Genomic DNA, 26,539 nt, shown 5'->3' with positions numbered 1-26,539 from the left:
TCTTTTTCTTTTTTTTCTGCTTTACTTTCTGCATTAAGTTCTGAAGGCTCGGGGTATGTTCTTTCTCCTTTAAATTTTGATTTGTTCTGGACTTTAAACTAAGTTGTTTCTGTATTTCATGGTGCGGGCCTCCAAGCCACGCCCGTGCTGGCTGCCATGGAGTCTGGGGGAGCCCTCTCGGGGGAGGGGGGCAGTATTAGCAAAGGGAGGGGCGTGTTGTGTTAGGACCCCTGGCACCCGTGTCCCTCTCAGGTCCCAGGTTGGGGTTAGCTGGTCCTGGTGGAGAGCTGAGGAAGGTGGGCTGTGATTTGTGACAACAGGGATGGACCTAGAGGGCACCGTGCTAAGTGAACTAAGTCAGACAGAGAAAGACAAATACCATATGATTTCATTTATATGTGGAATCGAAAAAGCTAAACTCATAGGAACAGAGAGTAGAATGGTGGTTACCAGGGGCTGGGGGGTAGGGGAGTTGGGAAGATGTTATTTTAGGGTATAAATTTATAACTAGTAGATGAATAAGTCCTGGAGATCCAATGCCCAGCACAGTGATTATAGCAACAACACTGTGTATAAACTTCAGAGTTACTAAGAGACTAGATCTTAATTGTCCTCACCACAAAAAAGGACACGACAGTTGTGACGTGATCGAGGTGTCAGCTGATGTCATTGCTGGAATCTTATAATGTACGAATGCATCACTCCAACATGCCGTACACCTTAAACTTACACAATGTTAATCCAGTTACATCTCAGTAAAGGTAAATTTAAAATAATAAAAATAACAAAATGTAGATAATCACACACACAAGAAGAGATCTGCGAGAATATAAAATAATGCCACTCTCCCTGCATTTTGATTTGGAGAGGAGACTTAGTCTTCCTGGTGTTACCTTATGTTAACATCGCCGGGCTCATTCTTGCTTTAAGTGAGCTAATAAATAAATGTCTATACATATTAAACAGGAAGAAGAGGGGCCGAGATTGAGCCCCAGCTCCCCCTCCCCTACCTAGGAGCCTTCGGCAAATCCTATCAGCGCTCAGAGCCTCCAGTTTCTTCCTATGAAAACTGGGGGAAACGTTATGCCTGTGAGGCTTAGAAATAGTTTATGTGAGGCCCCTAGCTCTGGCCTGACTCACGGAGGTGCAGGTGAACGGGAGCTGCTCTGTGCTCTGGGGACAGAAGTCCTGGGAGGACGGAGATCCAGCCTCCCCGGTGGCCTGGCCCCCGGGCCGGAGGGCTCCCGCCCAGCCCGCAGGGGAGCAGAGCACCGCAGCCTGCGGCCCGCCCAGCCGCCTTTGCTCTGGGCTGCCTGGCGGGTCAGTCATGTCAGCTTCCAGGTACCGAGGCACGTCTGTGTTTCTGCTTAGTCTCCGGGCCAGAATTTAATTATCCGCTCCAAGGCCCTTTCTCCCATGAGCCACTGACCATGCTGCTTCCATCTTCGGGGAAGTGTTTATCTGACAGCCTCTCAGGGAGAGGTGGGGAGACTTGGGGCCCTGGTGCTCCCTCCCCTCCCTTCCTGTGATTCTACCTCCTGCTTCCTTCCAGCATAATCCCTGGCATCATAGTCACTGTCATCATCCCGACACTTACCATGTCTCCTCTGCTCGTACTAGACCAGAGCTAGGGTGCTCGGCAGGCACCTCCTCACCTAATCCTCTCAACAACCCGGGAGGTAGCTGTGAGCCCCATTTTACAGATGACGAAACAGAGGCTTAAAGGCAGAATCATTTGCTCAAGGTCAAGGAGCAAGCAGAGCCAGGATTCACGCCCAGTCTTGTCTAAGGTCAGAAAGGCAGTAAAGGTCAGCTGTCAGGAGGATGGGGCAGCAAGAAAGTGCTCCTGGGCCTCCGGGCAGGGAGATCCTGCCCTGAGGGTAGAAAGAACTGCTACTGAGCGGGCAGGTGGGAGGAAGGCGGAGGGAGGGCCTCCATGTGCAGGGACCAGGGGCAGGCAGAGGCAGAGAGAGGAGAGATGGGCTGGTCTGAGGGGCTGCGGGGTAAGCAAGACAGGAAGCAAGGGAAGCGCGCGGAGGGCCCAGAACACCCTTTTCTTCCTCTAATCAGTAGCAGCTAAAATAAACTTGAATAATCCATACAGTCAGATCACTTCCATCTTAGGAGAATCTCTTGACAGTTTCCACCCTCTTTAATAAGACAGAGTTTTCAAGGACCTGTAAGGGACAGGGCCTGAGTTATCTGGGGACTTCCTAGATCTTTCTTTTCCTTAGAGCCCTAATCCTGCTCTGTAATTATCAGCATTTTGGGCCTAAGCCTTTTCAAGCTGGCAGAACAAAAGCGACCCCTGAGACCCAGGAGAAAAGGCCGGAAGAAGGTGACAGCCCAAAACCTGTCCGATGGGGACATAAAGCTGCTGGTGAACATCATCCGGGCCTACGACATCCCAGTGAGGAAGCCGACAGCAAGGTGAGAGCCCTCGGACAGCCCTGGGATGGATGGGGCAGGATCCTGGCCACGTCCATCGCTTCCTTACAGCATGTCCACTCCTGTTTTTAACATAGTGTTAGTCTGGGGGGTGGGGCGTTCTTGCCCAAGTCAGAGTCCCATTGGTTGCAAGTAATAGAACCAATGACTCCCTGTCATTTATTTTTTTCATACATTTTCCTTCCTAGCAAATTCCAGCAGCCATCAAGGTCTTCAAGGCCTTTCAGTGAAAAGCACGGTGCTTCCCCAACCACACACAGCCCAACCCACAGTGCTGACTACCCCCTCGGCCAGGTGAGATGCCCAAATGCTGATCTCTGCTTAGAACCTACCCCCTTATGTCTCTGAGAATTGCCTAGACACTTCCTACTCTGTTTCTGCTTTGCTTTTTTGGAAGCCAACTAGTTAGTAAACATATTCTACTTATGCAAAGAGGGAAGTAGCTCAACTAGCCGTACGGACTCCTAACATTTGCTTTTGATTTTAGGTTTTAGTACGTCCTTTTGTAGAAGTCTCTTTCCAAAGAACAGTTTGCCATACCACGACGGCTGAGGGCCCGAACCCCAGCTGGAATGAAGAGCTTGAACTTCCATTTAGGTAAGCACGCATTCCTCTTTTAAAGTTCTAGAGGGTATTTTGAAGAGATGCGAAGGAAACAGAGGCTGAGGGAGGAATAGCTAAGGTGAAAGTTTGTGCGGCTAGTGAGCTGAACAGGAGCCAGGAGCTCTGACACCAAGTTCCGTGGTTTCCCTCGTGCACCACAACTGACTCCAATCAGGAATAAAGTGGGGAAATGTCCAGCGTTCGAAACTCAGGCTCGCTTCTTGGACACCTTCCTCCCCTCCAGGCTCTGGCTGCTGAGCGCCCAAGCCTCCCATTCCCTTCGCCCACGGCCCCCCATCGCTTTGCCTTTCTTCCGCATCTCCCCAACTCTGGAAGCTTTAAGTACATTTGAAACTCCCTCATTCTCATAAATTATGCTTTCCCCTTACCAGAAACACACAGGCATTTAAAAAAGAAGGAACTCTTACCCTTCGCAACAGCATGGAGGGACCTGGGGAACGTTGTGCTAGTGAAATAAGCCGGTCAGAGAAAGATAAATACCATATGATTCCACTTACATGTGGAATCTAATGAACAAAATAAACTAACGAAATAGCAACAGACTCATAGATACAGAGGACAGACTGACAGCTGTCAGGATGGAGGGGGTTGTGTTGGGGGCCGGGTGAAAAAGGTGAAGAAATGAAGCAAAAAACAACAACAACAACAACAACAACATACACAGAAAACAGTATGGTGACAGCCAAAGGAAAAGGGGCCGGGGAGACAGAAGGGAGTAAGGGGGACAGTGCTGGTGGAAGGAGGCTTGACTTTGGGTGGTGAGCACACGGTGCAGTGTGCACATGACGTGTCACCGAGTTGTACACTCGAGACCTGTATGGTTTTATTAACCAATGTCACCCCAACAAATTCAGTTAAAAATAAAATTCACACACATAGATATATAAAAATAAATGATTTCAGATACTGAAGGCTCATTATCTCAAATCTTGAAGCAATCTTATAAATTCTCTAGTCCAACACTCTTACTTTTATAGAAAAGAAACTAAAACCCAAAGATGGAAGGTGATTTGCTTAAGATTAAATAGTAAATTAGAGACAGAGCAAGAATTAGGGCTAGTGAAGTCAGAAGGGAGGGGCAGATACCACTAGTATACATGGTATAAGCCAAAACAATGGGAAAATGTAAAGGCCAACACTCACCAGACACCTGCCGTAGCCGGCCTTGGCTAGGCCAGGGAGCAGCCTGCTTCCACTGGCCTGCTGGCCTCAGAGCAGCTGTCACAGGAGGTGAAACTCGCCCTGCAGTGCTCCACTCATCAACGGGGAAGCAGGTGGACGCCCGGAGGGAGCGTCCCACCAGCCGCGTAACGACAGGAGGTTCGGGACCGGGGAATGGCCTGCTGGGAAAGCATGTTCTGGAGCCAGTTGGTTGGCAAGTCCGCGTACCGACTCCAGGCTCAGCTGGAGACCCTGAAAGTAATCCCCCCACTGGGCCAGCTCCGCCCTGGCCAGCTGGCTCCTTGCAAAGCTCACCGTGGGGGAGAGGGTGGGACATGGACCCGAGCCAGCGGACGGGGGTTTGGCGCCCGTTCCGCCTGGCTGCAGGCATTATGCTGCGGTGCCCACCCCGTACAGGGAAACCCGGGAACCAAAGCACCGCTTAGGATCTTCACGCTGTGCCCTCGTTCGAGTCCTTCCCGAGTGTTGATGTTTGAGCGTCCTTTCTTTCTGTCTCCCATCCTCCCGCTCCCTTGGTCCCCTGTGCCACCCGCAGGGCCCCCAACGGGGACTACAGCACGGCCAGCTTGCAGTCGGTGCAGGAGGACGTGTTCATTAACATCTTCGACGAGGTGCTGTGTGACGTCTTAGAGGTGAGCTCTCCGTCCGAGAGACGCCCGCGCTCATTTTCATGCCTTGCATCCCCGACGTCAGACCCGAACCCGCTGCCCATCCCTCTTGTATCATGAATGTCTGAAACCTGACGTAAATGAGGAAGGAGAGAAAGAAGGCGCTTTTTTATTTTCAATTAAGCGTCTGCTGGGTTCCAGGAATTGTACCAGGTGCTCTTCATACGCCTTTTCTTATTTAATTCTAAAATAACGCTACGAAGCAGACTGTTAAATCTCCAATGTATTAATGAGAAAACTGAGGCTCAGACTTTCTTTGGGTCACAAAACCATTAAGCATCTGAAGCGGAATGTGACTTAGCACCGTCTACCCTAAGCCCATGTGCTTCCAGTCCAACTCCGGCTGCCTTCCTGCTGCAACATTCATCAGATGAGTGTCTGCAGTTGTTAACCGATCATTTCTTCCCTCCCCTCCTTTAGGACGACCGGGAAAGAGGGCATGGGATCCACACCCGCATCGAGAGACACTGGCTGGGATGCGTGAAAATTCCATTTAGCACCATATACTTCCAAGCAAGGGTAAGCGTCGGGGTCGGCCTCCGTGGGAACGGGGACTGCTCTCCCCATCTGCCTGCTCAAGCCTTCCTGTGGGTACATGCCGCCAACCCCGAGGGGACCCACGTGCAAAGCCGCCTTGGAGACGCGGAAACCACTAAACAAGGCCATTGATTTTCTGTCATATTTGCACCACTTAGGAAACATCCATCTTCCTTAGTTAGTTGTTAATGTCTGACTGTTAGTTGTTAATGTCTGACTGTTCCAATCTGAGATTTTTTAAAACATTTAAATAGAAGTGAAGGAGAAGGTGGAACTAAGTGGAAACTTGTCAAAGTGACGAATGGAATGGACAGACGCCTGAAAATAGCGTGAAGAAAACAGGACATTTGATGGCCCATTGAACCAAGTGCGTTTCGTGACTGTTTCTAGAGTCCTCACTATTTAAACTCCCTCAATGAAGACACCCCTCTTCAGAGTTTAGCAATTTTTTTAAAGGGATCCATTAGGTTAACAACTCTTGGATGACTTATTGCCTCCAATCGGGGACAGTTAAATATGCTGAAATAGCTGTATCGTCCCAGTTCTAAGTCCATGGCAACAGAAAGCTTTGAGCGACAAGACTATGGCTAATCTCACATGGCTGAGGAAGGGGCGGTTTAATTCCACATGCGATGAGCACGCAGAGCAGTGCTGCCTGGACCACAGAGTCCAGCAAGGCCAAGACCAAGCCTCAACCCCGAGAGGCTTGGACTGATCGGAATCTCATAGATGATCTGGAATTGCAATCACTCCCCAGACAAAAGGGACAGTTTACAGGCAATGCTGCAGTGACATGCTTGCCGAAAGAGTTCACATTTCCTTCTTTGAATAAATTTTAAATTAAAAAAAAAATTAAAGCACACCATTTTACAACTGAAATGGCCCATGGGGTTGGCCATTGCTGAGTTTCACATTTGGAGGAAAACTCAGAAGAAATTACTCCAAACCCCTTCCTGATCAATCAGTCTCCTTGACTATATCCAAGTAATGTCCGTTCCTCCCTGAAAGGCATATTCACTTCAAATTTAAGCTCTTTCCCTATTTCTCCTGAGACACAAATGCCACTAAAGACTGAAACAAAAGTTTGAATTCTATACCTTCAGGTTCCAGCCCTGATCGGGTTTGTAGCACTAGAGAGTCTTTAATAAACACTGATGCTTTGACTGTACAGGAGTTAAAAGTTCTGCCCTTCTGAACCTCTGCATAGTTAGCTCATTCTGTAAAAGCGGCTTGTAATCCATTAAGCCCACATTTAGTGGGTATCTGCTGTGTATACAGAATACTGCCATATATCGGAGAAGGGAGATACAGAAGGGAGTGGGATACAGATTCTGTTCACTGAGAGCAGTTACCTGGAAGAAAATCACAAACATGTACACACCTATAAAGTCTGACAGAATGTGTCAGTGTAACAAATGACAAAAACAAACTACACGTGAGGCTGGTGGAGATGACAAAATAAATCATGATGGCAATAGCATCCGGCCCAAGCCTTGAAAAATCGTTAAAATTCTGAACGATGGAGGCAGGAGGCTGGGGCGTTCCAGAAAAGGGGGGGCCGGCTAGCCAACACGACTGAGCAGTTAGCCGTCCGCCAGGCATTGTTCTCAGTGCTTTACATCTATTAATGCATCCGGCACATACAACTGCCCTGCAAAGTAGGTGCTATCATTGTCTCCGTTTTACAAAGGCATAAATTGAGGTACTTGGGGTTTAATTCAGGATGTGAACCCAGTGTTAGTATCAGTGCACATAAGTAGTCGACACACTGCAGAACCAAGAAAAGGCGGGGAAAGGAGAGCCCTGTCTCTAGCCCTTAAGAAGACTGGCGGGGAGATGGGGCGGACCCTGAATGCCAGTCTGGGCAGTGCACTGAATTCATCACACGATGAGTTGACACTTGCCTCTAAACGTCTGTTGGAAAATGACTAGGATGTTTACCAAGCCGCATTTTCTTCACAGATTGACGGAACGTTTAAAATAGACATCCCCCCAGTTCTTCTGGGCTACAGTAAGGAGCGGAGCGTGATTGCGGAGCGGGGTTTTGACTCTGTCCGCAGCCTCAGCGAAGGCTCCTACATCACCCTGTTCATCACCATCGAGCCCCAGCTGGTCCCTGGGGAGTCGGTGCGAGAGAAGGTAAGTCGGGCTACACTTTGGAATCACGTCTGACGTTGACGACACACGAGACCTGCTCGCTAGGCCATGCCGGTGTGGGCTTGTACTGCACGGCACGAGTGGGGTTCCTTTCCCCAGCATCCACCTAACACTCATTCAGTTTGGACAGAGTGAGGGGCAGAGGGCAGCCATGTGCGTCTGTGTTTCCACTGAGCCAGTAACTAGGTCAATCAGCAGCGTCAACTTTTAGGCAAAGCAAGGCCAGTGCAAGCATGTTCCCCTCTCAGGAGGGTTTTCTCAGTGGGAGGAAGACAAGTGTGACTCTTTATCTGGACATGTGTTGGTAACGCGCTAAAACACATTTGCACAACCTCGCATCCCTGCCGCGCTGACTGAATGGATCCATAGGATTATAAGGCTGGGTGACCTTCAGGGGTGACCTCAATTCATCTCTAACTCTAAATCTTACATGTTCAACAAGTATTTGCAGAGCCTCTTCTATGTGGTAGGTGCTTTTCAGGCTCTGGGGATACAACAGTCTAGAAAAGCAAACAAAAATTCCTTGGAGTTTACGGTCATGTGTGAGCCCAGGTTGTTAGCTACTAAGCTGTACTGCGTAAACTACAATGCCGACTCTTTACCCGTTGTAATTAGACTCAGATGGAGATTTTTTTAATGAGCAGATGCCTCTCCTTTTTCAGTATTACAATTTGGTTCACAGAGGAAAATACTCTCGTTATTTCCCATTTGCAAAGCATTTACAGAGGAAATAAAGGGTTTTTGGAAAAACAAATTTACTGAAATTCAGATTCATCTTACATGCTGGTCTTTTGTCACCAAAGCTGTGAAAAATGTGTTGTCTAGAAAGCATGTTAGAATATATGCATTGCAAAATAGTTTAGAAAAGGAAACATGTTCCGAATGTGTAAGCTGGAGGAAGCCAGCAGGCATGTTTACACAGAAGGCTCCTGGACAAAAGACAGTTTACAGGTCCGTGCATCCTAAGGAGGGAAAGCGGTCAGCTCGCGCGCCCCCGGAGGTGCGCTTCCAGGCCCTGCGGGCGCCCTGTGCCTGCGGCTGTGGCCGTGGCTGGAAGGAGGAAATCAGAGACTCCCTGGCACTTGGCAGATCCAGGGGCACCGGCCTCCTATCGCAGAATGTTCCAGAGGCCTCCAGGGCTCGGAAACGTAGCTCCCCAGACCTGCAGCCTGCCTGCCTTGGCGCAGATAACTAGGCGGTCCTTGCTGCCTGTGTGGCATTTCACTGCCCCGCTGTGGCGGCAGGAGGCATTTCTCTGAGACCTCCAAAACCGAGGCCCCAAGAAACCCCTCGGAGCCAGATTCTGTGATGCTTTTTTATAAGGAAGGCACAGAGCCTGACAGCACCCTCACATCCTAACCACAGAGGCAGAGAAGGTCCCTCGGGGTGACCCCTGCACATTATGCGGGAAAGAGCAGCTCTCCCGAAAATAATAGGGACCCACACCTGGAATTGTTTTTCCACTGACAGCAACCTCCAGGATTAGTGGACGAGTCTTCCCTCCACCATCATCCCATATGGGACCATTCCATGGGACTTTTTAAAAAATGTATCTTTATTGTTGAAAGTGTTACAGATGTCCCCCCTTTTGATGAGGTCTTTAAAGGTATTTACTCATGAAATTTTCTAAACAGTCAGCAGCAAATCCTGAAACTCTTACTCTAACATCCCCTCCTTTACATTGTCTTGGTTAAAACAAGTTTTTGAAAATAGATTATTTCTGTTAATAAAGTATTTCTCTTGTTTCTTTTCTTTCTTCTTGCCTCTGAGAGATGAGTGAGATGCTTAAAAAGGTACCAAGTCTTTTGTTTTCACCATCCACCAGTCACCAGTTCCTAGGCTTTCATTCCCTGCTGTTGTCCCCGCCGCCGTGTGGAGTCTGCCGGGTCCTGACGTGTGTGTGTTCCCTCAGCAATGCACTGCAGACGTCTGCAGTTCCACAGAATGTCCAGCTTTGTCTTTCGGCCCATCTCATTTTGTCAGAAGGACTGTTATTCGGCTTTGACTCTCAGTCACAGGTGCTCCCAGTGTTTCCAAGTCCATAAAGCCCGTGAGCAGCATCTTAGAGAAGGTGTGTCTGAGACAGTTATTTCTAGCCGGGGGAGCGGTTGCCATGTGGCTGTTCACAGGGAGAAGCCCATTCACCTCCTTTTAGTACTTACATTAACCTGGAGGCTAGAGAAAGCTGAGCCAGTTAAGAAAATTCCAGATGTCACCTTGAATCAAATGGTGACTCTGTCAGTTCCACCTTAATAGTTTCATCACAAATGACCAGAATTCTCTCAGCATGGAGCTTTTGCTTGGCACTTCTTAGATTACCAGTGTAGCCTCCTGCTCCTTAAATTACTGTTTCGCGCCATGAAATGGCATCCCAGCGGCCTAAATAACTATTAATGGCCACTGATACTTATTAAATGTTTACCTTGTACATGCCCTGTGCAGAAACGAACAAAAAGTGATTCAGACATGGGCCCTGCTCTCAGGAAGCACTGGCTACCGAGTCAAAACACAACACCAGGCCCAAGTGGCAGAGAAAGTGTAACACACTTTTTCCCAACTTGCAAGGCCAGTAGTCCCGAGTCGAGATTTTTACTGTCCTTTCTGGACAGTGCCTATGCCTGCCTCCCTCAGTGCCCTGTAGCACAGTGTTGATCCCCACAGAGGTTCTGGTCAAGCACTTGAAGCGCCCGTTGCTTACTTATGCTCCCCTCTGGACTAGAAGCTCCTTGAGGGGCTGTTTCATACGCATTTGTCCAGAGTGCCTGGGACCCTGCAGACTCCCAGCGACATTTTTAGATAATCGGATGGATGAATAAGGAAGTGAGTGAAAGAACAGGAATAAGATTTTACTGAGTGCTTTTTTCACACTTGTTTCACAATTCTCCATCTTTCTAAAATTGTAACACTGTCTGGCCTGAGAGTCCCCAAGGGGTCTGTGACACACCCATACCAAACCTCACAGGCTCGCCTTGTCCATTTGTGTATTCGTCACTACACCTGCTGGGTGGCTGCCATGTGCTGAGTGGTAGGTGGTCACGATGACGATGATGTTTTCAAGATTCTGATGTCAGGGGGGCATCCCATGGGAATATATAGGGGGCTTTTGGAGGTGCCTCTGCCCTGCCTAACCCCCACAACCGCTACCCTAATCCCTCAGGGTGCGGAGATCAAATTAGAAACAGAAGCCATGGTCCAGCTCGATATAAGGGAAGAAAGAACAGTCACAACATTCTCGATTCTGGCTGAAGTCACAAACAGTAGTGTGACCGTTTCCATTCATTCACTCAACAATATCTGTTAAACTTACTATGTGCTGGGCAGTATTCTTGGTACTGGAGATAAAAACCGAGATCAAAACAGAATCCCTGACTTCAGGAAACTTACTCTATGGAGGAGATAGAGCAAATAAACTTAACATATATCAGCGATTTTAAACAATAAAAATAATAAAATAGAGATGAGGAGGATAGCAGGGAATGGGGGGGAAGCTCCGTGTGTTTTCGTCTTAAAAAAAAAGAAACCATAAAAACAAAACAAAAAGCTTTCAAGCACTGCCTAGAATCTAAATTCTACTTGAAAATTCATTTTCCTAATAAGATTTTATTTGCATTTGTCTTGAAATCCTCTGAGGTGTAAGCAACAATGCATATATTTTTATACTAAGCAACACAAATCTTATAAAAACATTTAAAGAGCTGCTATTTTTTCCATGCTATTTTTTAGCAATGGCTTGAGGGGGGGAAGGGCAATTGAAATTTGTTCTGTTTCATCTGCTTTGAGTTACTTAAAAAGTCTGGGAAATGGTAGCTCATCTTGGATCAGCAAACCACTAAAATAACTTATCCATTCCATGTTTCCAGTCCTGCTTCCTTTCTCCTTGAGAGCCATTAGTTATTTCATTGATTATGGATTTGAGACTTTTTAGTACACCCACAACTTCTGTAAACTTGCTGTCCTTTCACCTTGAGCTTTGCCTTGGAGATTTAGACTTCTGAGCCCCTCTCCCCTCTAAACCCAACATCAAAATAGGCCTAGAACTGCCGCTTGGTCTCGGAGATGAGAATTAGCCCATCCGGGTGTGAGTCTTATCGGTTGTTTTGTGAATCCTGTATGGCTGCTTGTCTGTTGGCTACTTTCCTTCAACCCTGTTAAATGTACTGTAAGCGTTTAATGAACCATCTAACTTTAAGATTATAAGGCTTCGGCGACACCGGGCGGGCGGGCGGGAAGGGGTCGCTCGCTGGGCTCCCGGGACTGAGACTTGCGCGGGGGTTACTCCGCCCCCGGTCCTCACACGTGGGCTCCGCGGGTCTTTCTCTTTCAAGTTCGATTCTCAGGAAGATGAGAAATTGCTTCAAGCAACAGAGACGTTTCAGGCCGAGTGTGCCTCCAAGTTCCCGAATCGCCAGTGCCTCACGACCGTGATCGACGTGGGCGGGAAGACGGTTTTCGTTACTCGCTACCTGCAGGCGCTGAACCCGCCCCAGGAGCTGCTGGACGCGCATCCCGGCCACCCCCAGGCGGCCGCGGTGAGTGCGCGCGGTCGGCGGGGGTGCGGGGGCGCTGAGCGCATTGCCAGCTTCGGGGCATATCTCACGGTACTTAAGAAAGTGCCCCAGCCTCCTGGGGCGCCCGGTGGGTGAAGCGTCGCCCTGCGCCCCAAGGCGGCCTGGGCCAGCGCACACGCTCAGGCTGCGCCCTTGTCGGAACCCACGAGGGACGCAGCTGATGGCTGTTTCTCACATCCATGCTTCTCTCTCTCCCCCTCCCTCTCTCCAAAAAGGCAATAAAAGCATATTTTTTTAAAAATGAAGGTAACTGTCACTCAGATCATGAGTGATTAAGGTAAGGATGAAAGCGTGCGTGGTACCGCGAAGCTTACGTCCTCAGAAACGCGCGGGGCCCCGGGGAGGACCATCCTTGGCTCGCCCTCCAGCCCTCACTGCGCGTCCTGCGTCCCCCGCTCGGGGCGCGCCGGGAAGCGGAGGTCCCGGGCCGCGCTGCGCTCCCACGGGGGCTCCCTGAGCGCGTCTTCCCCACGCGGTGTCCACGCGCAGCTCTGTAGGCCCTGAGCCTGGGCCCCCACTGCAGAACCCGGGCGCTTCCACCCCCCAGACAGCTGCTCAGCGTTATGCTGACCGTACAGGCATCGCTGAGCTCAAATAGGCAAAAATGAGTCCCGGTGTTTGGGCGCGTGGAGCGCGTGGGCCCGCACCCCCACCCCGCGCGTGGGCCCGCATGGCCACCCCGCACGTGGGCCGCATCCCCACCCGGGCCATGGCCGCGCACCCCCCACCCCGCGCGTGGGCCCGCATCCCCACCCCGCGCGTGGGCCCGCACCCCCACCCTGCGCGTGGGCCCGCATGGCCACCCCGCACGTGGGCCGCATCCCCACCCGGGCCGTGGCCGCGGGGACGCGCGCCCTTCTCCGCGCGCCGGCGGCACGCGGCGCAGCTCAGCCCAGCCGCGCGCTCAGCAGGCTCTTGCTCAGCGACTCTAACCCCCGCTGTCTGCAGAGGGGATGGTACAGGAGTCACTGCTGCTGCTACGTTATTAAAATCGTAATTTAGGACCAGGATAACGAGCTCTCTATTTGCAGATATAAGTATATAAAAAAAAAAAAACCGTGTGTTCCACATTTTATTTACTCTTTTTATTAACCGATTTTTACTCAAAATCATAAAGGGACTTCTACCGTCTCCAGCACAGTAGAGATGTGCGGAAACCTTCTCACAGGACAGAACATTTAAGAGAGAATTAAATATTTAAAACATTTTAAAATCGCGGCTGAACTAGGAAGGGACGGGAAACAGCAAGAGCGAGATTCCGCCAGGGCGAGGGCTTGGAGTAGCATTTGCCCCGCGGGCGTGGAACAGTTCCCGGCACCCAGAGCTGGTTTCCACGGGCCGCGAGGCTGCTGGAGACGGGGAACCGGGCCCGAGAAGGCTGACCGGGAGGCTCGGCCACCACGAGCAACCCGACGGGTACGCGGCGAGCCCGGGGCCGCCCTGCGCGCAGGAGGAGGCCCGCCTGTCTCGGCCTTGCCTCGACGGAAGGGAAAACAAGAAAACTCCCCTGCGAATTCCTCATCCCAAAGCTGTATTTATTCACGTTCAGTGCTGCAACTTACACAACCAGTACGACCCAGAAAAACGTCAACCGAAAATTTAATTGCAACTACTCCCTGGCCCTGGCCAGGTAGCTCAGTTAGTTAGAGAATCATCCCCACGCGCCAAGGTTGTGGGGTCCATCTCTGGTCAGGGCACATTCAGGAATCAACCGGTGAATGCAGAAGTAAGTGGAACAACAAATCTTTGTTCCTCTACCCCTTCCTCTCGCTCTCTAAAATCAATTAAAAAATAATAATAATAAAGTATTCCCTGTTGGTAATGCCCCTAGATCCCGGTCAGAAGCAACACAAATCCTTCTAGAAAAACACCCTTTAAGCTCAGCCTCAAAAAAAGTCCATAGACAAAGTTCCAAGCAACATGAAGAGCGTCAATGAAGAAATAAGCCGTCATGAGGAAGAAAACATCAGAAACAACAAACTGTAGAATCGGGGCATAAAGACTGCAAAGAGTAGAGTGATCAGATTTGGAATATAAAATAGATACATTTACTAAGTTTCAGAAATCTATGGAATTGAATGTACAACAAAAGAAAAAGATTATCAGAACTGGCAGGCAGCTGTTAAAATTACACTTGCAGAAATAAAAGATTGTATAGTTAAAATTAACTAAGAAATTAAACAAACAGGTTAAACAAAATGCAGTTAAATACAGAGTTAAGTTACAGACTGCTAAAAACAGAGAAAATTAGTGGACTGGAATACACATGCAAAGAAATTCCTTGGTATACAGCAGAGAGTGAGAAAATGGAAAATGGAAAGGAATGGTTAAGGAGATGTAGGTGGTGGAGGCAGGAGAACCAAATTGTGCTTAAAAAAAAAAAAAAGCAATATTCAAAGAAAACGAGCTGAGAATTTTCAAGATTTGGTGAAAGACAACAATCCTCTAATTCAGGAAGTCCAGTGAACCCTGAGCAAGATAAATATAAAGAAATGAAGATCTAGGCATATCAGAGGGAACTACAAAGACAAGGATGATTTTAACTGCAGCTCAAGAGAAAACAGATTATCTACAAAAGAAAGAAGTTTAACCAATACACTTCTCAACTACACAAATGAAAGCCAGAACAGGAATAATTTCTTCAAAAGACTGAAAGGAAAGAGCTGTCAAACTAATCGTTTATACCCAGTGAGACTATCTTTCACACAAACACTGGTAGAATTTACAGCCAAAAGATCCTCACTGAAGGAATTCCTTAAAATAGAGGGTGTCCCCCCAAAATGTACACACATTTGAACAGCTGACAGCTCAATTTTGAAAATGAAATGTATTTTAATGAACACTGCCTTTATAATTATCCAGTGTGTGTATACATTTTTTGGGGACACCCTATATATACTTTAAAGAGAATAAAGGCTCTCAAATAAATTCTAGATGAAACACATAAGGCTAGGTAAAAATAAATAAATGAAATTTGTGAGGAAATCTTAAAAAGCATTGTTTTCATACCAATAGTAATATAATGTGGGTGAAAAATCAGGATAGAAAAAAAATCCTGAAAAAATGCGTGTATGTCAGGACAGGATTGGTGGAAGTTGTTTTTTTCAACTTGCCCCCTCTGCCCCCTTCCAGCCCCCTTGCCCTCTGACAATCACCATACTGTCCTCTATTTTTGCTTAATCCTTTCGCCCTTTTCACCCAGTCCCCTAGCTCCCCTCCCCTCCCCTCCGACAGCTGTCAGTCTGTTCTCTGGATCTATGAGTCTGTTTCTATTTTATTAGTTTATTGTGTTCATTAGATTCCACATATAAGCAAATTCATATGGCACTTGTCTTTCTCGGGCTTTTCTGCTTAGCATAATACTCTCCAGGTCCACCCACGCTGTCCCAGAGGGTAACACCCTTATATTTTCCAAGATGAGGACAAGCATATTTACTGACTTTTGAATTTAAGTAAAATTTTCATGTTGAAATTTCTAGACTAACCACTTAAAAGAATAAGAAAAGTGAGTGCTATAACTTCCAAAATAGCAGCAGAAAAAATAATGAAATGGGGCGAAGAACGTGGGGAGGGGGAAAATATATAGAAAAAGTGCAAGAAATAAAAAGCACAGAATAAGGTAGTGAAAATAGTCTAAATATTTACCAATAACAGCAATCAAAGCTAAGGGATTAACTTTCCTGCTAAAAGACAGTCTGTTAAATAGATTTCTGGTTTTTAGTGGAACTTGACAAGCGGATTCTAATATTTATTTATATGGAGTGCAAAGTGTCAAAAGTAGCCAAAACAGTCCTGCAGAGTAAGAGCTCAGTGGGATGATTTGCATCTTAATTTAAATGACTATATTAACAAAATAAACTTATAATATTAAGAGAGAGAAAAACAAAACATTTGCCATACCACACATCCCGACTGCTAAGACCATAGTGATTAGAGTAAAATGGTCCTGACGCACGGAGAACATAGAGAAAAATAAAAGAATAAAAGCTCCCAACTGGAGCCACTCAAGAATGACCCACTCGAACCTGGTACCCGACAAAGCGGGCGCTGGAGAGGAGTAAAGAAAAGATGAACTACTGCATCAATTGTACCAGGATCATTGATTTTCACATGAAAAAATAGAAACAGAGTCCTACTTCACCTCATTCAATTGCAGATTGAGGACTTAAATATGAAAGGCATTTTTCTCTTTATGACCTGAGATACAAAGTGTTTCCTAAACAAGGCAAAACAAGCACAAACTACAAAAAGTATGCTAAATTTGACCACATTAAAACCAAGAACTTGAGTTGATGAAAAGACGCTATAAAGAAAAAGACAAGCCACAAATCAGGAGAGGATATTTGCAACATATGTAATAGACGAAGGAATAGTAGCTAGACTATGTAAAAAAATAAACAAAATGATCCCGAAAAGTGTCGTTTTAGCAGAAAGTAAGGAAATGGGGGTGGGGAGGTAATAAAGACATTTCGAAGAGACACAGGACCAGTTTCTTCATCTGTAAAAAATGGATAAAAACGACCTTCTTCCTAGGCTGTCTGGAGAGGACTGATGGGCTAATATTAATACAGCACTTGGGAAGCGCTGGTGAGCACTCGTTTTATTTTGTGCACATGAATGTTTGTGATACATGAAAGTTTCCTGCAGGCAGTGAGGCACAGGATCCAGCTTTCTATTGGATTAGAAATTATTTTTCTAAAGCTAATTTTTGTTTAAACAGGAACTAGTGGCTTGGTATGTGTCACTGATTCCTTTCCTGCCTGACACCGTTTCCTTTGCTGGCATCTGTGACCTGTGGAGCACATCTGATGTAAGTCGTTTTTCGTCACAACTTACCAGTTGGAGCTGACTTCTTGGAATATTACCTTGCATAATTTTAAATCACAACATTCATTAATCATTATAAAAATCTACTGTGTCATCTGTTTACAGGGTGGGCTGAATTCTTAAGTATTTTTTCTTTCTGCATTAATCTGCCCAAAGATCAAAAGTTAAAAAAAATTATTTGCGCCCAGCCGGTGTTTTGCTCAGCGGTTGAATGTCAACCCATGAACCAAGAGGTCATGGGTTCAATTCCCGGTCAGGGCACATGCCCAGGTTGTGGGCTCGATCCCCAGAAGGGGGCGTGTGGGAGGCAGCCGATGGATGTTTCTCTCCTTGATGTTTTTCTCTCTCTCTCCCTCTCCCTTCCTCTCTCTCTAAAATCAATAAAAAATATATTAAAAATTATTTGCACAAAGAAATTAAAAAAAAAACAAGCACTTCAGATGTCTTAACTGTGATTTATCCTTCTAGTATTTAGTCTTATCAACATCCGAGTTTTATTCATTAAAAAATCAAAACTACAGCCTCTATTACATTCCGAATTGTACATTCCTTAATTTGTGGGCTTCTTACGCTATGCCATGTCATTATGCATTCAGTATGTATTTCCTGCCACCAAGCACGTATCAGACACTGTACTAAGTTCTGGCTACCAGGGAAAGCAGCGTGGTCTCTGCCCTCACAGAGCTTAGTCTAGGTGTGCCACTAACGTCCAATGGGATCTCTGAAGAAGGAAACACACATATATCGCTGGTCCCGATTCTGTTCTGCATCTCGGGTTGTACTGTATTTGCATAAAATCAAACTTGATTATGCAACTCCCTTTGAAGGACAGCTCTAAGACGAAGAAATTGAAGTGCACTTTAAAGTTTTTGTTCCCCAATATATTTTGGCAACATGATGTTGCCAATTCAGAGATAAAAATTTCCACAACCTGGAGACATCTAGAAGGTATACAAAACACTGTCCATGGGCTCTAGAACCAGACTGGCTCTCCCACCTCCTAGGTAGTACCCATCCCTCTGCGCCTCCACTTCCCCTCCAAGGTTTGTTCTGGGATTAGCAGACGATGTGAGCGGTTACACTTTTATATTATCGTTATTTTTAGTAGACTGGAGACTTAGTGGTTAGAATTTGTTCCCTCAGCCCACTGCAAATATCCCTACACTTGGGGCACATTGAGGTAATTCTGGGTACAAGTTTAGAAAATTCATATGGACTGAAGCAACTTATCCAAAAATGCAGTGTGTTTAGAACACTTTGGAGGCAGGTGAAGAAGATCTATATGAGTGGGCAGAGCACACACAATTTGTAGGGCAGCGGACATACTCTGTACGACATTATAGTGATGGATGCATGTCATTATACATCTGTCCAAACCCATAGCATGTACAACACCAAGAGTGAAGCCTCATGTGAACTATGGACTTTGGGCGATTGTGATGTGTCAGTGTCAATGTAGGTTCATCAATTCTAACAAATGTACCACCCTGCCGGGGGATGTTGGTAGGGAGGCTGTGCATGCGGGGCAGGAGTTACATGGGAAATCTCTGCACCTTCTTCCCGACTTTGCTGGGAACCTAACTGCTCTAAAAATAGACTAAAAAAAGCGTTCTGCACATAGTGAGCTGTCACATATAAATTCAAAATGAAATGTAAAATTTTGAGATTAGTCTCCCCCACCCCATAGCACTGATTCTAGCGATCCATTTCATTAATGTCTGAGAAAGTGCCACGTTCACTAAAAGCGCTTAAAAATAAAATGAATTAAAACCCAGGGCCCAAATTTTAGAACAGATTTAAAAACTAGGTCACACACTTTAAGGCACAACTTTTAACAATGGCTTTTTAAAATCCTGCACAGCCAACCCAGAATGAAACAGTCAGTCAATGTATTTTTTTCTTCTTGGCAGCAATTTCTGGACCTCCTGGCAGGAGATGAAGAAGAACATGCAGTGTTACTATGTAATTATTTTCTCTCCCTGGGAAAAAAGGCCTGGCTTGTGATGGGCAATGCTATTCCTGAGGTGAGACCCGGTGGGCTGGCTCTAGCAGAGGGGTGGAGTTGTCTAACAGGGTTGCGTTATGTTCCAGGTCAAAAACAGGGCTTATTTTCACAACTATCTTTTGAGTTGTAAGGAATGTGGCCCAGAGATTCCCTCACAGGCAGAGAGAATCAGTGATAAGACATGAAGTGATTTTCAGCGGTGCCCGAGTACCAAACCCTTCACACTTCAGACTTTTTGGCAAATCTTCACCCTTTCCCATGCAAAGCACCGCCTAGCTTTGTTTAGTATGAGCCTCTCCTGCCATGTTACTAAGAATTCTGATTCCCTCAGCGATCTAGTGTTATTCATGCTAAGGTAAGGGGATCAGAAGTGTGGCCAAGTTAAAGGTCTCTCCTTCCGTTCCTGCTGCTTCTACAGGCATCTGCTATTAACCCGCAGGGGAAGGGAGCAAGGCAGAAACCACAAGGAGCAAAGTATGTGAGCAGCTGTATTTTGATATTATCAGTTATTTTTATTAGACTGGAGATTTACTGATTAGAATTTGTGTCCCAGCCACTGAAAATATCCCTACACTTGGGACACATTGGGGTAATTCTGGGTACAAGTTTAGAAAATTCACATGGACTGAAGCAGCTTATCCAAAGTGTTTCAAAAAGAGGCTCTAAGAGTCTTCTAGGAATTAAATAGCACAGGTTGCTGCAAGGCAGGTAGCATCATATCTGAATCCTAATCATTCCCCTTCCAGATAGCCTGGTACAGGGAAAAGACCACTGCGCTAGAAGTCACAGGGCCGGGTTCAAGGCTCTGCCCACTCCTCCGGAGCTGTGACTCTAAGCCACTCATTTCACAACTCTGAGCTCTAAGAAAACTGGGATAATTTTTACCCTGCCTTCCCCAGAAGGCTATTGTGAGCATGAAAAGAAACCATACATGAGCTAAAAATGAATAAATGTTCATTATAAAAAGATAACCCAATAATATAGATGCATTCCAGGCTCCAAACCCAATCCTACCGATTCCTCAGGTGTAGTCACTCACTACTGACACTTGGATATGTATCTTGTCAAACTGCCTTCTATGTTTTTACACAACTATAAATGTGTATCAAATATTACTTAACATACTAGAAATAGCAGTATTCAGACATAATCAGCCTTCTAAATACTTGAAAGACTAAAAGAGAAAATTCAGTGAGTACTTATTTCCATTAATAATAGTCCTTCAGTCAATCTGAAGCTATATTGGTTGAGCCATGTTTGTTCACTAAACTGCAGTAGCTGGAAACTCTTCTAATGGCTCTTTTCCTTCAGGGCCCAACTGCCTACGTGCTAACTCTGGAGCAAAGTCACTACTTACTATGGAATCCCTGCAGTGGACATTTTTATGGACAATTTGATACATTCTGTCCCTTAAAAACTGTAGGCTGTTTAATAGGTCCCGATAATGTAAGTATTAACATCTCTTAAATATGGTTGGCGGACTGTTGCTTTATTTTTTAATTGACCTACTGACTTAAATAATTATGTATCCAAAGAGCTTATATAAACATCCACATACACCATTTATTTTATTTTAGCCTCACCCGAGGATGTTTATTGACTTTAGAGACAGGAAGTGAGAGAGAGAGAGAAACATCAATCGGTTGTCTCCTGTATGCACCCGACCGGAAATATGCAACCTAGGTATGTTCCCCGACCAGGAATCAAACCCACCACCTTTTGGTGTACAAGACATTGCTCCAACCAACGGAGCCACACCAGCCAGGGCTATTTATATACCATTTAAAGAAATGTACTGTCAGGCACAGTCACACAACTGTCCTAAATAAGCTATTGTTGGATTAGTCACCTGCCCTGCAAAGAAGCAGAATGAAGTTAAAGAAGTAATATGGGATTAGAGTCAGAGGACCCAAGTTTGTGTCCTGCCCCTGTCCTGTTTACTCTTCCAAAATATCTTACAGTGCCTAACGCATACTGCTTTGAGTTATCACCTGAGAAAATTGAGTTTCTTTTTTTTTGAGATTTCCAGGTACCACTAGATGCTTCTGGTTGCATCCAGTTTGCGGGCCTCTTAATGATGGAGAATACTGTATAAAGCAGGGATCTGCCTCTCCATACATACATGCACACATGCACATGCATATACATCTAACACTATACGTACATGCACACCCACACACACATGCATATATATCTAACACCATATGTGCTAATTTGGTCCTGTCTTTTTTAGATCTGGTTTAATATTCAACGATACGATTCCCCACTAAGGATAAATTTTGATGTCACCAAGCCCAAGCTATGGAAATCTTTCTTTTCAAGAAGCCTTCCATACCCTGGCCTTTCCAGCGTTCAGGTATAATTCTTTTAATAACAAGTAAATGTAGACAAAGAAAGTGAAGAATTTGAAGTCACTGTACTAGGTAGCCAGATATCTTTTTCACCCTTAATTCTACTCCTAGATATTTTGTCTAAAATAATATGTTTTCAAACTTAGTTGAGCCCAACTCACAATAAGAAACATACCGCATGTCATGAACCAGTACACACCTGTGAAAGAAAACGTTTTGATATAAGGAGTCCCGTGACATAAAAAGTATCATGAAGTTTATTCTACATAATTTTTTAAATTCTGGTGTCAACTCACAAAATTAATTTTATAGCATGATCCTCCATAAGATTAATATGGGGGGTCCTGGTAATAGATTGTTAAGCAGTAAGCATGAGAGTTGTTGACTGCCACTTTTGTTTGAGAGCTAGATTTGTATGTGTATGCTTGGGTGTGTAATATAAAATGTGTTTTTTACTATGATCAAACCTTAAAAAAAAAAAAAGGTTTAATAAACCTTGTCCTAGGGAAATTCTCCTACGTGTGCAAGGTGACATATACAAGACTATTCATAGCAATGACGTTTTCAAAAGTCTAAGAATTAGAACAGCGTGGGCATAAATTATGGTACATAATGGAGTATTTTATAGTTGTTACACAAATGAATTAATAGTAATTAATTTTAGTAAGCACTCTAAAAATGTGTTTGCTATTTCTAAATATACTGTTAAGAGAGAAAAAGCGAGTTGCATATTCACAGTACAAAATTACATAGTTTAGAAAACATACAACACAGTATATTGTTAAGGGATATGTATGTCTGTAATAAAATCATAAACGCACTTTATTAACTTGCCTATGTCCACTTTAATTTAAATATCATAGGGGCAGAAGCTTTTATTCAAAGCTACATGCCCATCACCTGACACAGAGTAGGTACTTTATGTATGTATCACGAAAGTGCTAGAAAACAAATCCAGGTCATGGTTACTTCTGTGATGAGAGAGAAGGGAAACCGAGGGAGAACTATAAGTTACCGGTGATGTCTTACTTAGGACGGGCATGGGCACACTGGCTTCGGGCATGTCCCTCTCCGTGTCTGGCTGGGAGTCTAAGATGCCACAGCTTTAGAAAAGGGTGCAGGAGAGGGTGCAGAGCTATCCAAATCAGGTGCACGGGGCCCCTAGAATTCTGAACTCTTCCTCTCTCACAGCCGGAAGAGCTTGTTTACCAGCGTACCAACAAGGAGGCCGCAGCCGAGCTACAAGACAGGTCAGTGAAACCATCACTTCACGTGGACTATCCCAGGAGTATAATTCCACACTAGCTGACTCTCAGCCTGGAGCAACGTGAAATCATTTGGGCAATTAAATTTTAATCCATGTTTACAGACTTCAAGCACAGATGTGGTCTCTAAATCCCATGGCTCAAAAGGAGACTTGAGCATCAGCATGGAGTGGGACAAGCAGATGTGAACTCCGCAGTGCTAGGATTGGAGTTCAACATCGTGTTTATGGGTCTTGTTCAGGCAGATCATAATCCTCAGCTTGTATGCCTCCTTTGTCCAATTAGTGGCTTACAGAGCTTCAGCCAGTTTATAAACCTAAACTATGGCAGAGGCTTGTAAGAACCTATTTGAGTCCCTATAATCCTCATAATCCTGCAAAACAGAACCACTTCTCCCAGTTTCACAAATGTGGAAATGGGCTCAGAGAGGTCCACGTCCTTGTTAAGGGTTGGGGTGCTGGAGCCCTGCCAGATCGTTGTGATCCAGATCCTGTGCGCCCTCTCCACTGTACCAAGCTCTCTGAGGAGCAGCACGCCAAATTACACAGACTGAACATGGCCCGGTTTAAGGTACTACTACTAGGAAACACCAATTCACTCAATTTCAAATTCAAATAAAGCCTTATTTGGGATTCCCACCTAGAATTAATTGCCAAGAAATTCTTTATCTCTTCTAATAGTTTCAGGACACTGTTGGTTAGACTCATATCATCTGTTTCTCTAACACTGATGAGAAGTGCAAGGCAATTCTTGCTTAGCCCATCCTGAAACCCAACACAGAGACCGTGTTATGTGCTAAGAGGAAGGGATCCCAGAGCACTGAGCCATAGGACGCTGGTGGGGTCCCTACACCCAAGTGTCTGGTTAGGGACGCACAAGTGGCTTTAGAGCTAGCAGGGCCTCAACTCAAATCCCAGCTCCCCTGCCATCATCATTTATCCTCACTGTCCCCTCACAGGCAAAATTAGGGCAATATCACCCAACCTCATAGGGTTACTGTTAGGATTAAATAAAAATGTATAAAAAGCCCTAGCACAGTATCTAGTGAATAAAGGCTCAGTAAGTAGTAGCTGTTTCCTTTCATTCCATGTTTAAGCTCCCCATCCTCTGGATGCAACACTCATCATATTAACTATAAAGTAGGATATCAAAACTTAAGTTGCAATGATGATGGATATTTTAAAGGCAGTTTTACGGCAATTTAGAAAAATAATCCTCATGAATAGAAGGCACAGGAAGCAATACGCGCCATTCACAGCCTATTGGAAACTCTCGGCAAAAACCCACCCTGTATGCCCAGGTCTAATTGGTCTGTACGTATGTTACCGGTAAACAAAGTGATAAAACATTTCGTGATAAATCTTTTGCTGACTGTATTGAATTTAGCTACTCCCCTTATTCAGTGCTCCCTTTTGTGTTCCAGTTCAAGAATCTGTTATGGCCCTTAGGATATCATATACTTTCCATCACAGGTCTGTTTCCCATCCCAACCATATACAGCCCTTAAGGGTGGGATCACTTGTGTTAATTTCTAGCTCGTATTAGGTACCAACTACGCCCAGTGAATGACAACTCCGCAGACAAAAATGTGGCTATGTAATCACCTGAATCTCCACTGCACTCAAACTGAATTTTTGTCTAAAATGGAAGTCAAAGCAGCAAAAAATGAAGTTTATTTTTTATAAACAGGATTGAAAAAATACTAAAAGAAAAAATCATGGACTGGCGGCCACGGCACCTGACGCGGTGGAACAGGTACTGCACCTCCACACTGCGCCACTTCCTGCCCCTGCTGGAGAAGAGCCGAGGAGAGGAGGTAGAGGAGGACCACCGAGCGGAGCTGCTGAGACAGCTGGGGGACTACAGGGTAAGCCACGAGGCCCTCAACTGCGTCTGTGCATTTCCATGTTTCAAATGGGAAATTGTTCTGTAATGGGTTTTTGGCATCAAATTCCTACAATGGCCCATCAGATGAGTGGATAAAAAAGCTGTAGGACATTTACACAATGGAATACTACTCGGCCGCAAAAAAAGGAGGAAATTTTACCTTTTGCAACAGCATGAACAGGCCTACAGGTATTATGCCAAGTGAAATAAGCTGGTCAGAGAAAGACAAGTACCATATGATTTCACTTACATGTGGAATCTAATGAACAAAATAAACTAACAAAATAGACACAGACTAATAGACACAGGCGACTGACAGCTGTCGGAGGGGAGAGGGTTTGGGGGGCTGGATGAAAACGGTGAAGGGATTAAGCAGGACAAATTGGTAGTTGCAGAAGAGCCACGAAGATGTGGATTGCAGCGTGGAAATATAGGCAGTAACATCAAGATAAACGGGTATGGGGCCAGGCGGGTGATTGGGGCAGCGGGGAGACCACTCTGTGGAGTGCATGGTTTTCTGGCCACTATGCTGTGTATCTGCAGCTGGTGTAGAATGGTATTCAATGAAGACTGTAACTGAACAATAAAAATAAATCCTACTTTCTCTGCAAAGGATATAGATAAAGTAGTGCAGACTAAAAGATGTCCCTAAAAGTTTAAATCTCAGTAATTAACCTATCATTAAACAGCAGAATACCTCTTTAAAATGAAAACACCAATTTTTATAAGATGATCCTATAAAAAGTAATTTATAAAATACATTGCAAGTATTAAATAAAAGCATGTAGCTGATGTTAGATTCATCTGTGCATAAAGGTGAAACCAACCACTCTCAATCAGGTTTCTTAAAAGGATATGATTTTATACTAATTGCTTTTCACTGCTAAGAACAATTCTCATTAATAGACAGTATATCCTCTCTACTGCCTATTGGTAGTGCTGAGTGTTCACAGCTGGCCAGTAAAACCTTGCAAGCAGGTTCTCCTTGTTAGACAAACAGTGTGAAGTTGGACATTTAATTCTATTCACTGACTTAAATGTATCCTTGAACTTTTAAGGCCAGGTTTTCAGCCAGATGTTCTCAAGTAACAGAAAACTTAGTCAAAACATCCTTGAGCAATAGAAATGTTACTCGCTTGTTTAAATAAAAGAGGCGAGTACGTATCAGGGCTTTTCTGCAAGTCTGCTTCCTCCAAGTGATGCTATCTTCCTCAAACTGGCTTCTCCAGTGGCAGCAAATGGCTGGAAAGTTCCAGACAGGATTCCCACCTATTGACAACATGCATACACACTGCCAAAGCAGGAGAGCCTGACTGCCATTATTCCTAGCAAAGTTCCACTTTGATCACGTGCCCATCCCTGTGGCCAGGGGGATAGAATGCAATGATTACCTTAACCTGGGCCCTGAAATAACATGGGTTACTGTGCAAACTAGGGGCTATAGGTAAGAGGGAAGGGAACAACGGAGGGTGACTAACAGGTGTCTTATACACCAGGTCAGTATGCTTGCAACTAACAACAAAAAAAATATCTAGAGCCACTCCTTTTTCTGTATTGCTAGTATACAGCTGAACAGAAAGAGCTAAATAAATGACTTTGAGATCCGGAAGGAAGGCTTATTAAGAATTGCATAGATGAAAAAAAAATAAAATCTTTAAGCTTCACTAATGTCTACAAATCTTGTTTTCTCCCTCCAGTTCTCTGGATTTCCCCTCCACATGCCCTACTCTGAATTGAAGCCTTTAATTGAAGCTGTGTATAGCACTGGAGTACACAATATTGATGTTCCTAATGTTGAATTTGCTTTAGCTGTATATATCCACCCATATCCCAAAAACGTTCTGTCTGTTTGGATCTATGTTGCCTCCCTTATACGTAACAGGTAATTTTTTTCACTCCATACTTTTTATATGATGTAAAACTGTAATTAGGATATGAGAATAGTTTTAATACTGATCAGTCACATCAGAAGAAAATATTTGCAAATGAAATAAAAATTTCAAACAGTGCCAAAAAAGTA

General features: G+C 45.2%; 1 protein-coding gene across 1 annotated transcript in view; it reads left to right on the top strand.

Moving 5' to 3' along the window:
• CC2D2A (coiled-coil and C2 domain containing 2A) overlaps positions 1–26,539 on the top strand; it is a 74,302-nt gene extending 47,763 nt beyond the window's left edge. Inside the window, exons 22-35 of the mRNA XM_016204210.2 lie at positions 2,263–2,430; positions 2,637–2,742; positions 2,936–3,045; positions 4,790–4,886; positions 5,343–5,441; positions 7,422–7,598; positions 11,942–12,145; positions 16,905–16,994; positions 18,922–19,035; positions 20,328–20,462; positions 21,250–21,372; positions 22,559–22,617; positions 24,322–24,499; positions 26,217–26,539. Coding sequence (XP_016059696.2) covers positions 2,263–2,430; positions 2,637–2,742; positions 2,936–3,045; positions 4,790–4,886; positions 5,343–5,441; positions 7,422–7,598; positions 11,942–12,145; positions 16,905–16,994; positions 18,922–19,035; positions 20,328–20,462; positions 21,250–21,372; positions 22,559–22,617; positions 24,322–24,499; positions 26,217–26,405 — 1,849 coding nt within the window. The 3' untranslated portion in view covers positions 26,406–26,539. The remainder of the gene's footprint in view (positions 1–2,262; positions 2,431–2,636; positions 2,743–2,935; positions 3,046–4,789; positions 4,887–5,342; positions 5,442–7,421; positions 7,599–11,941; positions 12,146–16,904; positions 16,995–18,921; positions 19,036–20,327; positions 20,463–21,249; positions 21,373–22,558; positions 22,618–24,321; positions 24,500–26,216) is intronic.

The sequence above is a fragment of the Miniopterus natalensis genome, chromosome 1 (genome assembly GCF_054644295.1).
Source record: "Miniopterus natalensis isolate mMinNat1 chromosome 1, mMinNat1.hap1, whole genome shotgun sequence".
NCBI classification, from domain to species: Eukaryota; Metazoa; Chordata; class Mammalia; order Chiroptera; family Miniopteridae; genus Miniopterus; species Miniopterus natalensis.
This window is presented reverse-complemented; position numbering and strand designations above follow the sequence as displayed.